This window comes from Chiloscyllium plagiosum, chromosome 43 (genome assembly GCF_004010195.1).
Source record: "Chiloscyllium plagiosum isolate BGI_BamShark_2017 chromosome 43, ASM401019v2, whole genome shotgun sequence".
NCBI lineage: Eukaryota > Metazoa > Chordata > Chondrichthyes > Orectolobiformes > Hemiscylliidae > Chiloscyllium > Chiloscyllium plagiosum.
In genome coordinates this window covers 15,726,584-15,741,687 of record NC_057752.1, presented here as the reverse complement: position 1 = coordinate 15,741,687, position 15,104 = coordinate 15,726,584, and the positions used below count along the sequence as shown (strand labels likewise).

Genomic DNA, 15,104 nt, shown 5'->3' with positions numbered 1-15,104 from the left:
GTGGAGCACTTCATAAGGAGCAGCGCTCCGAAAACTAGTGCTTCCAAATAAATCTGTTGGACTGGGTGTTGTGTGATTTTTAACTTTGTATACCCCAGTCCAACACCGGCGCCTTTACATCAGGATTCAGAATGGCTAATGCAGATTTCACACCCAATAGCCTGCCTGAGCACTGTACAACTGCATCACTAAATTAACGCAATCAAACTTTCCTCTTTAAATCTGTAAACAAGTCACATCGCACTTTATCCTGCTCAACATGATAGCCAGCCACTTTATCCCAATCATCAGATTCTATAGGTAGATAGATAGATGACAAACAGAGCGTGTGCGAAACTCGCTTTCAACTTTAACTCTTTGATCACCCGACAGCTCCCACACACCATTGAAGTGAAGCTGAGAAAGTGTGGTGCAGAGCCGAGTATGCAAATTACAGTGTTTCCCACCCTGACACCTGGCTCGGTAAAGTGTACTGGGAATTAAGGCTGGATTCCAAACCTTTCATCGTTGTTATATTAATCCAATCATTTGTGTACATCCCTGAACAATTCTAAGTGCTGTGAGGCCGTATTTTCTTAATCCAACCGAGGAATTGTTTGTTTTATAAATTTTTTAAAAGTTTAAAGGATTCAATTAATTAAAATCTTAGTCTTGTAAACTCTAAATAGATTAAACATTTTTCGTTAAACATGATTGATGTTTAATAATTGCGGTATAATGCGGTCTGCAATCTACAATCCCTTTTTCAAATACTGTATTTCGATTGGAAAGTAGCAAAGGATTTAGTGACGCTGCAGTTTGCATTTCAATGTTAGATGCTTTTCCTTCACAGCTCTGCGGGAGTCCCCGGAAACAAATGCATGCAGATAGGAACAAGTGGGGAGGATGAGGGGGGTGGGGGCGAACATCAAATGACCCGTCCCCCAATCTCACGTGTCTCGGTACCTCCCCTATAAATAAAGGCAGCCTTTAAGGTTTTCCTTATGTTTAACCCCGGCGAAGACACCAGGACAAGCTCTTCGATGAAGATGGCAGCAGAATCGTCTGATGTCAGGGAGGTTAAAAAGGTAAAAGTGATTTGACAATGGACTAAACGAAATGTGCTCCACATTAGCCCGTTTTGTTTTGTTTTCATATGTATTAAAAGCTGCATTAACCAGGATACAGTTATTCGTTGGTACTGAAGTGTTATTTAAATTATTGCAAGAAAACAATTGGGAGGGAGTCAGGACGTTTCCTCCCAGATTTGAGCAGTTTAGGCCCCCAACCCCCGGATGCAGCAACAGCCCCCAGCTCCGAGCTGGACCGGGCAAACTGGATGCAAAGTGTGGTCACATCAATATAAAAAACCCTTTCCATTCTATATCAACAGTTACTTAAACCTTTAGTGGAAAAACGGAGACGCGATCGAATGAACCGCAGTTTGGACCAACTGAAATCTTTCTTATTGACGCATTCCCAGAACGAGGTGAGGGCACCTTTTTGTCGCGAAGTGACACAGTTGAAGGAACCTTTCCGCGGCTTAAGTGTGAAATTTCCCGGGATTAGTATGAAGTGTGTGTGGCGCTCCGAACAAAAAGATACCTTGATATCTCTCGCATGTCCTTCCACTTTTACCCAGGTTTCGTTTCTCTTTCCCCAACCCCGTTTCTGTCTCTTTCTGTTTAGAGTTTCCGAAACGGTAAAATGGAGAAGGCTGAAATCTTAGAAATGACGGTTCAATATCTGAAAAACGCGGCGCTTGCGAATGGACCGGGTGGGTATCTGCCTTGATCTTGCTGCTGTGGCTAGTGATTCCAGTTTCCATGCGCGTCTTTGCTCACCATCCCATCTGCGGAGTTGGCTTTAAACATCCAGTTTGCGTTCGGTAAAATCGATACCTTTAGTGTGCATAGATTGGGCATTGATACTTGTTGTATTGGTAATCAATGATTCCTCCTGCCTTTAGTTCGCTACCTTGTGTTCAAAAATAAAGCTGGGACATGCAAAATCATAACCCACCTCCCAGAGGGGCCCCGGATCGGGATTTGTACCCGGAGCTCGGAATTGATTCTTTGCTGAGATCCTATTTGGAATTTCGAAGTAATCGGTTATAGATTGGTTTAAGTGGAACACTATTAATAAGGGGCGTCCATTAATGTAAATATATTAACGTACAGTTCCAAAATGTACAGGATCGTGCGTTCAGTATAGTCCTCAGGGGCAATTTTCGGATGTCCCCAAACGCATATCACTGACCGACCTTGTGTTTAAACAGAACATCAGGGAGCAGAAATCACACGGCAGAACTACGAGGCTGGCTTTAAGGAGTGCCTCCTGCAGGTGAATAGCTTCGTTCGAAGCTGCGCCAGGTTCAACTCGCAGTCCCGGAGCGGTCTGATGGAGGGTCTAGCGGTCTTCCTGGAGCGAGCTTCCGAGAAGAACAGTAACCGCCGAATGCCGGAGTGCCCGAGCCCCTCCGGCCCCACTTTGGATCCTCTCCGACCAGGACAGCGAGATTCCGGGGCTTGGGATGTCGGTCCCGCCGCCTCCAACGCCGTGAGGCCAATGGCTGTTGTCCCCGCAGTCGCTAGCAACTCTCCCGCAAGCAATGTTTCGCATTTCCTCGCCGCTCGGTCCGCAGTCTCGCATCAGATGCCAAACCCCAGCGACTTCACAGCGAAACATCATGAACTTTATGACTCCGGCTCAACACCTTTTCTAGAGTGCCCCCAGAAAGTTATTGTTTCGCCAAAACCAGTCCCTGGTCACCAGGACTCATCGAGAGGGACTGTTTCACACAGTGTCTGGAGACCGTGGCCGTAGGTCGGTGAGAGAAGGACCTTTCTGCTTTTGACATTATTGCATTTCTCTTACGTTTGTAAATCACTAAATCCTGCGCTTTATCCAAATAAAATCCTATCTACTATTTTAAGATGGGAGTTTTGATTAGTTTAAATTTTCTTTAATATTTCTCGTTATTACGTACGTTCCGCTTTTCACTTGTGTATATTTTGGATTAAAGATTTTAATAAGATCTTTATTTGCGTCGTTCTATTTTAATTAAAACAACTGGATGATATTGTGTCCTGTCGGACTGAGAACCTCACCATCGACACCTCTCCCTACCCCGTCTCACCCCGCACCCCTCAAAACCCCACCCCATACACAGGAAAGCAACAGAGCGTTGACTGAGCTGCTGCCTGCCAGAGATACAATCTCTACCCTTGGAGCTGATGTTTACAGAGTAGTCCCTCTGTCAGTTTGTCAGCTCTATCTATCTGTAGCAGGTGAGACTTGAACTAAGGCAGCTTGGCAAAGACGCAAGGCCACAAAGACGCCCCATTCATTATTTTCGTCTCTGGATTACGAGCCCAGGGACATTTCCATTATTCCACCCAGTCCCCACCTCTGCTTCCCGTGAACTTGCAGTTATTTTCTCCTAATTCAAGGGTTACAGGCAGAAGGCAGGAGAATGTGATTGAGAATAGCCGAGCACACTCAATTGGCTGAGCCTAATTCTGCTCCAAAATCTTATGGTCTGAGGGAATAGAATCCATCCTCACCCCTGTTTTAAATAGGATCCCCTCATTTTGGATGTGCACCCCTAGTTCTCGTCTCCAATAAGGGATGAGAACACTTTCAGCATCCACCCTTTGAAACCCTCCTTAAAAACTGACAGGTTTCAGTAAGTAAATTTGTCAGCTCTTCTCGTTCTTACCCCATGTCAGTGGCTGCAAGGCCAACCTGTTAATCCTTTCCTGCGAATACAGCTGTTATCCCAGTAATCAGCCGAATCAACCTACACTGACCTACTCCAATGTAATTGTACTTTTCCTTGAGAAAGGGTTTACATCAGAGTGGTGCTGGAAAAGCACAGCAGGTCAGGCAGCATTCGAGGAGCAGGAAAATCGGCATTTCGGGCAAAAGCCCTTCATCAGGAATGGAGGCGGAAACGTCGATTTTCCTGCTCCCCGGATGCTGCCTGACCTGCTGTGCTTTTCCAGCACCACTCTAATCTAAACTCTGGTTTCCAGCATCTACAGTCCTCACTTTTGCCTAGTTGATTTTTTCCTTGAGAAAGGCGACCAGCTCCATACACAGAGCTCAAGATGCAGCCTCGCTAAAGCCCTTTACGGATGTGAGAACACTTCCCTACTCTTTTTATTCAATTACCCTTGCAGTAAACGCTACAGAACCTGTTGCCTCCGTAATAACGGGCTGTGGCTGAATATTAGATTGAAACCTGATTGATGACGGAGACGGGAGAAGCCAAAGAGCAATTCCAGTGAGAGAGTTTAGCTGCGGTTTGAACCAGAGTCTGCACCCCGCGATCTCGGCAGATCCAGAAGGTATTGGTCGTCTGCTCCTCTTCACTAGACTTTTCTTTCTCCAGATTCTTGTACCTTGTCACGAGTTGGATATTGGGAGATCAGCCTTCAGAGTTATGAATGAGGAGGTGCCAGTGTTGGACTGGGGTAGACAAATTTAAAAATCAGACAACACCAGATTATAGGCCAACAGGTTTATTTGGAAGAAGCGAGCTACCTGATGAAGAAGCAGCGCTCCGGAAGATTGTATTTCCAAATAAACCTGGTGTGTGTTTTTTAACTTTGTCCATCAGAGTTGCACCAATTTCCCTAAGTGTCAGTCAGTCGCCAGCTTCAGACAGAGAGCCTTTTCTCTTTTTGCAAAGTAACAGCTTTTGTGGAAGACTACATAACATCTCGATTTGAAACATTAAAATTTTCAGTGAAGTTTTATTCAACAATGTATATTTTATGTCCCATTAAATGTACCGCTGCTGAGCTATTAACAAATACAAAACAAATGTGGAGCTGAAATATCAGACATCATCGCAAGATCAAGAAGGTTAGGGCAGCAAGCGGTTGCGCTGAATATTGAATTCAATCTAATAATCAGCTCGCCACAAGGAACGGTTAACAGCTCTGAGGGTCCTTCTGCAAAGGTCTGCTTTAAAATGTATACGACGAGGATGGGATTCGAACCCACGCGTGCAGAGCACAATGGATTAGCAGTCCATCGCCTTAACCACTCGGCCACCTCGTCTAGCAGTGGCACCCTTTTCCCCCCCATTACACAGCTTTTAGAATATCTTTTGGTGAATAAGTAAATATTTTATTAGAATTTGCAAATTATCGTAAATACTTGAAATCCCATCTTTAGCTTTACTGAGATGTTACTGAAATCCGCTAACTGAGGAGCAATATTTCCGTGAGGACATCGGAACAAGGCGCCTTAAAGAGCAGAAATTGCGAGGGCACAGGGGTGAAACTTCTCAAACCAGATTAGAATAATAGAAATTGAAATATAACATAATTATCGCGGCATGAAAGGAGGCCATTCGGTCCATCATATTCACACTGGCTTCTCAAAATGAGCCTTTCCTTTAGAGTCACTCCCCCAGAATCTCCTCACCACTGCGACCCTGCACCTTCCTCCTCTTCCAATAACTGTCTAATGGTTTTATGAAGCTGTAAATTGAAACTGCCCCCTACACTGTCTCACAGAGCACATTCCACACCCGTACCATTCCATGCCTGAAAGAAAAACACTTTTTATTGTAATACTTTTGTTTCTTTTACTAATTTCAATCTCTTTATGTTTTCGTTCCAGATCCTTTCACCAGTGAGAACAGTTTCTCTTTGACTACTCTACCCAGACCCCTCCTTATTTTGAAAACTCCTGTCAAATCTCCTCTCAGTCTTCTCTCTGAGAAATGAATATTTTTCTGTACTTTCTCTAATGCTTTCACATCCCTCCGTCAGTGTGGAGCCCAGAGATGAATCCAACCCTGTCTTCCCTCAACTCTTTCCATCAATCACTTTAAACACAGGCCAAACTGATGTAAATGCCCTCTGTCCAGGCTCCCCACAACCTTGAATCTCTTTATTAAATTTCCCTTCTCTTCCAAGGTGAACACCCCTGCCTTTCGAAGTTTCCTCATTGTTGCATTGTACTGGTCCTGGTAACATCCTTCCAAGTCTTTTCTGTGGCCTATTTGGAGTAATGATATCCTTTACTTTATGAGATGGCCAGAACTGCATATAATATTCAAGTTGTGGTCTAAATAACATCTGTGAAGCCTCTTTGCTTTTTTATATTCCAAACCTCAGCTGAGAAAGGTAATTATTCAATGTAACTTTTAACCACATTATTAACATTTCATTCTCCCTTGAGGATTCTTTGGACATTCACTCCAAAGTCTCTCAATTCCTCCAAACTTAGTACCCTCTCAGTTCATAGAATTCCCTACAGTGTAGAAACAGGCCCTTTGGCCCAATAAGTCCACACCGACCCTCTGAAGAGTAACCCATCCAGATCCATTCCCCTACATTTACCCCTGAGTAATGCACCTACCCTACACATCCCTGAACACTATGGGTAATTTAGCATGGCCAATTCACCCTAACCTGCACATCACCTGATTGTGGGAGGAAACCGGAGCACCTGCAGGAAACCCACACAGACACAGGGAGAATGTGCCAACTCCAAACAGGCAGTCACCTGAGGCTGGAATCAAACCCAGGTCTCTGGTACTGTGAGACAGCAGTACTAACCACTGAATTACCATGCCATCCGATGGGCATTATTGTGTATGCTGCACCTGGGGTGGTATGGTGATTCCTTTACAACGATATCCTTTATTTTATATTGTCTAACCCTGTTTTTTCAACCAAAATTAATTACTTCACGTTTCTATGCTTAATCTGTCACCTGTTTGACCACTCCACCAACTTGTCTACGTTGTTCTGATGTTCCACACTGTCCTCTTCACATTTCCTAATACTTCTAAGTTTTGTATCATCTGCAAATTTTGAAATGTTGGCCAGCAGACCAAAGCTTAATGTTATTCATGCACATGGATCAAAATCCTGGAATTCCCTTCCTAGTTGGTCTACCTACACCAATTGGAGTGCAGCTGTTTAAGAAAACAGCTGGCCACCACTTTCTCAAGAATGACTGTTACATGCTGGTTCACATCCCATGAGTGTCTTTCATGGGATAATGTATTGGCATAGATAGAAGACTGGCTGGCTAAAATCAATTAAACTTTATTGGTCATTTTCTTGTTGGCATAATGTAACAAATGAGCTGAAAAATGTGTGGTGGAAAAGCACAGCAAGTCAGGCAGCATCCAAAGAGCAGGAGAATCGACGTTTCAGGCATAAGTCCTTCTTCAGGAAGAAGGGCTTATGCCCAAAACGTCGATTCTCCTGCACCTTGGATGCTGCCTGACCTTCTGCACTTTTCCAGCAACATATTTTTCAGCTTTGATCTCCAGCATCTGCAGTCCTCACTTTCTCCTCCATAATGTAACAAATAGTGTGCTACAGAGATCAGTGCTGGGGCCTCAACTCTTTTCAATTCATATAACTGTTTTGGATGAAGGCACTAAAGAAATAACACAAATTAACAAAATTTGTGACTTTACAACAGCTAAGAACTAACTAGGCTACTAGTGGAGATGGAATCTTCACTGAAATCCAGCAAAGTTCCCTAGATATGAATACATTATCTCATCTCTCTCATCTGAAAGAAGGAAGGCATCTGCTCTGAGGGCCAATGAGGTGGCAATGCACTTAGCTCCAGAATCCACAGCCGATGCCATTGGGCTTTGTGGTGTCTTAGCCTGACATGGTAAACTCTTTGTGCCCAGCCTGGCAATCTCTCAGCCCTACAGGGTGATCTTTTGGCAGTACATAATGGTCTCTCTACCTGGCAAAGCCTCAGCATGTACTTCTGATCTTGAGATGTTACCTCAAAGTGTGATCCCACTATAGCTAAGCACTTAAGAAAGATTATAATGTTTGAACTTTCAGCTTTACTTCTTTATTTTCTTCTCAAAACTAAGAAAGTATCACTGTACTATAATTACTGCAATGGTTAACTTTTAATTTTTTTTCTACCTTGTTCTGAAGACTTTCTACCCAGTGATTTGTGCCTAAGATGGCGTCTTGTGTGGTGACATCATACACTTTTCACTTTTGTACTTGAGTATACACGACAATAAAATCAAAATCAGAAGTCAAGGACCTCAGACATAAATGCAGCAGTTGGACAACTTTCAGGAAATGTAACTACAGAGAGACGTCCTTCATGTCTGCTAGGAGGAACATCCTCCTCAATTCTTTCCTCCCAGAGGCTGAAATATAAAAACATCAAAAATAGGATCAGGAGTAGGCAATTTGGCCCTTTGAGCCAGCTCCACCATTCAATATGATCATCCAAAGCATGGTCCTATTCCCACTTTCTTCCCATACAGAACATTACAGCACAGTACAGGTCCTTTGGCCCTCGATGTTGCGCCAACCTGTGGAACTAATCTGAAGCCCATTTAATTTACACTATTCTATTTTCATCCATGTGTTTATCCAATGACTATTTAAATGTCTTTAAACTTGGCAAGTCTACTACTGTTGCAGGCAGGGCATTTCACACCCTTATTACTCTCTGAATACAGAAAATACCTCTGATATCTGTCCTCTCTATCACTCATCAATTTAAACCCCTCTTGCTAGCCATCACCATCTGTGGAAAAAAGGGTCTCACTGTCTACCCTATCTAACCCTCTGATTATCTTATATGTCTCAATAAAGTCACCCCTCAACCTCCTTCTCTCTAACGAAAACAGCCTCAAGTCCCTCAACCTTTTCTCATAAGACCTTCCCTCCAGACCAGGCAACATCCTAATAAATCTCCGTTGCACCCTTTCCAAAGCTTCCTATCCTTTCTATAATGTGGAAACCAGAACTGTACTCAATACTCCAAGTGCAGATGCAGAATGACCTCATGGCTCCAAATCTTAATCCCTCTACCAATAAAAGCTAACATACCATATTCCTTCTTAATAACCCATCAACCTGGGTGGCAACTTTCAGGAATCTATGTACATGGCCACTGAGATCTCTCTGTTCATCTACACTACCAAGAATCTTACCATTAGCCCAGTATTCTTTATTCCTGTTACTCCTTCAGAAATAAATCACCTTACACTTTTCTGCATTAAACTCCATTTGTTACCTCTCAGCCCAGCTCTGCAACTTATTTATATTCCTCTGTAACCTGCAACATCCTTCAACACTATCCACAACTCCACTGACCTTAGTATCACCCACAAATTTACTAACCCATCCTTCTACACCCTCATACAGGTCATTTATAAAAATGACAAACAGCAGTGGCCCCAAAACAGATCCTTGTGATATACCACTAGTAACTGAACTCCAGGATGAACATTTCCTGTCCACCACCATTTTCTGTCTTCTTTCAGCTTGCCAATTTCTGATCCAAACTACTAAATTACCTTCAATCCCATGCCTCTGTATTTTGTGCAATAGTATATTGTGGGGAACTTTACCAAATGCCTTACTGAAATCCATATACACCACATCAACCACTTTACCCTCATCTACCAGTGTGGTCACCTCCTCAAAGAATTCAATAAGGTTTGTTAGCCACGGCCTACCTTTCACAAAACCATCTTGACTATCCCCAATCAAATTATTCCTTTCTCGATGATTATAAATCTTTCTCTTATAGCCTTTTCCAACACTTTACCCACAACTGAAGTAAGGCTCACTAATCTCTAATTACCAGGGTTGTCTCTACTCCCCTTCTTGAACAAGGAGACAACATTTGCTATCTAGACAATGATGACATAAAGATCAAAGCCAAAGGCTCTGCAATCTCCTCTCTGGCTTCCCAGAGAATCCTAGGATAAATCCCATTCAGCCCAGGGGATTTAACTATTTTCACACTTTCCAGAATTGCTAACACCTCCTCTTTGTGAACCTTAATACCATCTAGTCTAGTAGCCTATGTCTCAGTATTCTCCTCAACAACAGTCTTTTTCTGAAGCAAATATTGATGAAAAATATTCATTTAGCACTTCTATCTCCTCTGACTCCACACACCACTTCCCACTACTATCCATGATTGGCCCTAATCATTCTCTGAAAATGTATTGCTGGAAAAGCGCAGCAGGTCAGGCAGCATCCAGGGAACAGGAGAATCGACGTTTCGGGCATAAGCCCTTCTTCAGGAAATGTCGATTCTCCTGTTCCCTGGATGCTGCCTGATCTGCTGCGCTTTTCCAGCAACATATTTTCAGCTCTGATCTCCAGCATCTGCAGTCCTCACGTTCTCCTAATCTTTCTCTAGTCATTCTTTTATTCCTGATATATCTATAGAAAGCTTTAGGGTTTTCCTTGATCCTATCTGCTAACGACTTCTCATGTCCTCTCCTGGCCCTTCTTAGTTCTCTCTTTAGATCTTTCCTGACTAACTTGTAACTCTCAAGCACCCTAACTGAGCCTTCACACCTCATCTTAATATAAACGTTTTAATTTCACTTGACAAGAGATTCAACTTCTTTAGTAAAACACCGCTCCCTCGCTGGCTGGCGGGTACATGTGTATCAAAGAGATGCAGTAGTTATTCCTTCAATAACTCCACATTTCAATTGTGCCCATCCCCTGCAGTTTCCTTCTCTATCCTATGTATCGTAAATCTTGCCTAATCACATCATAATTGCCTTTCCCCCAGCTGTAACTCTTGCACTATATCTTTTGGTTCTTTTCACCTTAAACTATATCTAAATCTTTCTTGAAAATGTTTTATGTTTTGGGCTCAATACTTTCCTTGTCAGATCATTCCACAAGCTCTTGGTAAAGGAATTTATCCTTATCTTATCCAGAACTAGAGGTCATTGTTCATCAATAAGAGGGAGCCTAGTTCAGTCAGTCAGAGATGTGGAAACAATTTTTTTTTTCTCTGGAGACTCTTTGAAATTCTCTTCCCCAAAAGGTAGTGGATGCAAAATCATTAAGTATTTTTTAAGGCAGAGATCATCATCATCGTTGGTCTCTCACAGATGAGGTTGATTCTCTTCCACTTGCAGGGTGAGTCTGTAGGTGGATGCACAGACCGAAGGGACAGGTGGTGGCCATGGGCTGGGTGAGTTGAGTGTTGGTGAGGCAAGGTGCTCCTTTCGCGGTTTCCCCGTGGCTTCCCCCTGTTTTCCCTAACGGCAAATGTAGAGGTGCTTGAGCCTTCCCGGATGCTTCCTTCTCCACTTTGGACAATCTTAGGCCACTGATTCTCAGGTGTCTTCGAGAATGCTGCAATTTGACAGTGAGGCCTTGAGGATATCACTCTGTCAATCTGGGACTTGCCTGCCATTTAAAAGCTGGGAATATAGCACTTGATTGGGGAGTCTCCTGTTGAGAATGTGGTATTGGAAAAGCACAGCAGGTCAGGCAGCAGCCAACGTTTCAGGCATAAGCCTTTCATCAGGAATGAGGCTTATGAGTCTCCTGTTGGTCATGCAGAAGACATGCCCAGCCTGTCACAGCTATCAAGGCATATCAGTGCCTCAATGCTGAGGATGTTAGTCTGGTCAAGGGCGATGGTGTTGGTTCATCTGTCTTCCCAGTGAATTAACAGGATCTTGCAATGGCAGCATTGGTTATACTACTCCAGCACCTTGAAGTGTCTATTTGTAGACAGCTCACATCTCAGAGCCTATAAGCAGGGTGGGGATCACTAAGAATCTGATATTATTGCCCTCAAACATCATTTTCCTCAGGGGGATGAAGGCTGCACTATCACACTGGAGATGGTGCTGAATTTCTTCATTAATAGCTGCTTTGGACAACAGGATATTACTGAGGCACTGGGAGTGGTCAACATTCTCTAAGGCCTCCCTGTGGACCTTGATGGTTGGGGATTTACTTCCTGAAGAAGGGCTTATGCCTGAAACGTCGATTTTCCTGCTCCTTGGATGCTGCCTGACCTGCTGCGCTTTTCCAGCAACACATTTTCAGCTCTGATCTCCAGCATCTGCAGACCTCACTTTCTCCTCAAAGATTTACTTCACAATGCTAGACCAGGTTAATGAAGGACTTTCATCTTGCGGATGTTCAAAGTGAGACCCATGCTCTCATATGCCTGGTAAAGGTGCTATGGATGGCTGGAGTAAGGTCTCTGAGATTGACATACACAAGCTTCATTGCCACTGCATATCCATGACACTGGGTAGAGGTAACTTTGGTTTTGGGTTGAAGTTGACAGAGGTTGAATAATTTCCCACAGGTTTCGTAAGTTAGCAAAAGTAGATAGACTCTTAATTACCAAGGACAAAAAAGATTGTCAGGAATTATGCAGAATAGGAGAGTAGAGAGTGAAATTAGATCACCCACGATGGTATTGAATGGCGGTGTAGTCTCGAATGGGCCGAATGACCTACGCTGGTTCCTTGTTGGTATTTCCTGAGAGTGCGGTAGAGGCAGGATCAATCGAGTTTCTTCAATGGGAATTAGCTGATTAAAACTACTTGTAAGGAGTAGGGTTAGGCGAATCGCCATTGTAGAGAGCCAGTACGCTTACTACAGGCCGAATGGCCTCCTGTGTTCCACCTGCACTTTGATTCAATTATCTGAATTTTCCCCAAGCGAAAAGTAGAATATAAAATAATATCAACAAAGGAAAGAACTGCGGATGCTGGAGATCTGAAACAAAATCAGGTAATACTGAAGGAACTCAGACTGTCCGTCCGAACTGTTATTTAATACGAAAACATTGTCTTTGTACTGAAGCTGAAGTTGGGAGTGGGGTGATTTCGGAGGAGGAGGGGAAGAGAAGAAGTGAGCGGAGAGGTGGAGACAGAGAGAGATACACACACAGAGTGGCTGTGGGGGTTGGGGCGGGGGAAAATTAAAATGATAGGTAGGCCAGCAGATGTGGACAGTAAAGCAGAACAGGAGAAAAGCTGGCGAAGTGAGGAAATGAGTTAGTCCAGGCCAGATAACGGGCGCAAATCACATTCTGACAATTACAATTAGATCAACGAATTGAACTATAAACCCATTTCAAGATGAACAACTGAATACTGTGATGTACGCTGCCGTAAGGCGGGTGTAGTGGTAGCGTGGCCGAGCGGTCTAAGGCGCTGGATTTAGGCTCCAGTCTCTTCGGAGGCGTGGGTTCGAATCCCACCGCTGCCAGCCGGCATTTTCTGCAATTACTGTTGTTCTGCTGCTTAGAACTGAAGTTTATTATTTGGATCACTTTTGCGAGAGACACTGTGTCGTATTGATTTTAGTTCCATTGAAACTAAAATTACTTACTGAAACGGCTTTCTCAGCTGTCAATGAACTACTGGTTTGTAACCCCCTGTTCCGATCTGAATTTGCTGCTCTCTGCTGGGGCAGCGACAGTGGTGCTGCAATGATTTCCAAGTTGTCGAGATCGGCCTGGATCTTCATCCTAGTGACTCCCCAGTGGCAACTTACAGGTCAACAATACTTCCTGCTTGGAGAAAATGAGGACTGCAGATGTTGGAGATCAGAGCTGAAAATGTGTTGCTGGAAAAGCGCAGCAGGTCAGGCAGCATCCAAGGAACAGGAGAATCGACGTTTCGGGGATTCCTGAAGAAGGGCTCATGCCCGAAATGTCGATTCTCCTGCTCCCTGGATGCTGCATGACCTGCTGAGCTTTTCCAGCACCACATTTTCAATACTTCCTGTTTGTCGATTTCTGTCTAAGTCTCCTAGACCAAATAAAAGGTATTAAATAAAACAAAAAACTGCGAGTGCTTAAGATAAGAAGCAAAAATAGCAATTGCTGGAGGAACTTAGCACCTGCGGAGAGAAAGGAAAGTTGACGTTTGGAGTCACTAACTCGAAAAGTTAACTCTGCTGCCAGACCTAATGAAGGGCTTTTGCCCGAAACGTCGATTCTCCTGCTCCTCGGATGCTGCCTGACCTGCTGTGCTCTTCCAGCACCATTCTGATCTTGACTCTGATCTCCAGCATTTGCAGTCCTCATTTCCGCCTTGCTGCCAGACCTGCTGAGATTCTTCAGCAATTCTGTTTTTGTTGAAACTGGTTGTAGGTACTTCTCCAGCTTGTCCCTATTATCAATGGGTCCAAAGTCAGAAGTCAGGTGACGAAGGAGCAACTCTTCTTAAAGCTTGTGATTTCACATAAACCTGTTGAACTATAACCTGGTATCGAGTGACCTCTAACCTTGTCCACCCCAGCCCCAACACTGGTCCCTCCACCTTCTCTGCTGGAGTTTGGAAGACAAGAGACGATTTAATTGAATCATGTGAGATCCCGAGGGGTATTAACCAGACGGATGTTTCTACTTGTGGGAGAACGGAGAAATAGGGGTCACTGGTCAAAAATAAGGAATCCACCATTTAAAACAAATGTGAGCTTTTTTCTCCCTCTTTCAGAGGTCGTGAGTTTCCCTCAAGATAGAATGGATGCAGAATCTTTGAACTTTTAAGGATGAGGTGGATACATTCTTAAACAAGGCATTGAAAGGTATTCAGGGGTCTGGAGGGATACGGATTTAAGGTGATAATCAAAACTGCGATTATCCTCAGTGGGCGAGTAGGGTCGAGGGACCTACTTCCTGCTGGTATATTTGAGATCAGCTGTAAATTGAGATCAGCGATACAAGCTCGGACAATACCTTGAAAGGGGTTTTGTCCCCATTATTTGACCTGAATGTTCTCTGACATTAAATATGGGGCGCAGCTAATTTCAGCTCAATGTATCCGATCAGGCAAATGGCGTGTTGGTAACAAATGTAGGCTTATAATTTTCATGCTAGCTATAATACAAGCTGCTATTTATACCAAGAAAGAGTTTGTGCTTCGAACTGAACGCAAAAAATATTTTTCTGAAATCCAAGTTCACATTTGGAAAACTCAACATTGGCAGCGGTGGGATTCGAACCCACGCCCCCGAAGAGACTGGAGCCTTAATCCAGCGCCTTAGACCGCTCGGCCACGCTACCGCACAGGGTATGGGACTATCTGAGTCAAAACTGGAGAAATGCATGTTCAGTATCTGTATGGAGACAGACTGACGAGACTGGATTATCGTTGTTGTTGAAACTTTATTGCTGGAACAGCACAGCAGGTCAGGCAGCATCCAGGGAACAGGAGATTCAACGTTTCGGGCACAGGCCCTTCTTCAGGATTATCACCGAGGAGAAACTGAGGACTGCAGATGCCGGCGGTCAAAGTCAAGGATGTGGTGCTGGAAAAGCACAACAGGTCAGGCAGCATCCGAGGGGCAGAAGAATCA

At 43.9% G+C, this 15,104-nt stretch overlaps 1 protein-coding gene and 3 non-coding genes across 4 annotated transcripts; 2 read left to right on the top strand and 2 right to left on the bottom strand.

Moving 5' to 3' along the window:
* Window positions 1–1,005: 1,005 nt before the first annotated feature.
* LOC122543432 (transcription factor HES-5-like) lies at window positions 1,006–2,873 on the top strand. The gene is made up of 4 exons (XM_043682146.1): window positions 1,006–1,067; window positions 1,373–1,468; window positions 1,669–1,756; window positions 2,258–2,873. The coding sequence occupies exons 1-4, from the start codon at window positions 1,023–1,025 to the stop codon at window positions 2,803–2,805; spliced, it is 777 nt and encodes a 258-aa protein (XP_043538081.1). The 5' UTR covers window positions 1,006–1,022; the 3' UTR covers window positions 2,806–2,873.
* A 2,094-nt stretch (window positions 2,874–4,967) lies between these two features.
* On the bottom strand, window positions 4,968–5,049 carry trnas-gcu. Its single transcript has one exon. It is a non-coding gene; the product is annotated as a tRNA-Ser (tRNA).
* Window positions 5,050–12,925: 7,876 nt separating this feature from the next.
* Window positions 12,926–13,007, top strand: trnal-uag. The gene has a single exon. It is a non-coding gene; the product is annotated as a tRNA-Leu (tRNA).
* Window positions 13,008–14,729: 1,722 nt separating this feature from the next.
* On the bottom strand, window positions 14,730–14,811 carry trnal-aag. Its single transcript has one exon. It is a non-coding gene; the product is annotated as a tRNA-Leu (tRNA).
* Window positions 14,812–15,104: the final 293 nt, after the last annotated feature.

What these genes read in the sequence shown, in the direction of transcription:
- LOC122543432 (XM_043682146.1), top strand. Translation starts at nt 1,023, where the DNA reads ATGAAGATGGCAGCAGAATCGTCTGATGTCAGGGAGGTTAAAAAG. An exon ending in ATGTCAGGGAGGTTAAAAAG is followed by an intron (nt 1,068 to 1,372) that starts GTAAAAGTGATT and finishes CTATATCAACAG; the next exon opens with TTACTTAAACCTTTAGTGGA. An exon ending in GGCGCTTGCGAATGGACCGG is followed by an intron (nt 1,757 to 2,257) that starts GTGGGTATCTGC and finishes GTGTTTAAACAG; the next exon opens with AACATCAGGGAGCAGAAATC.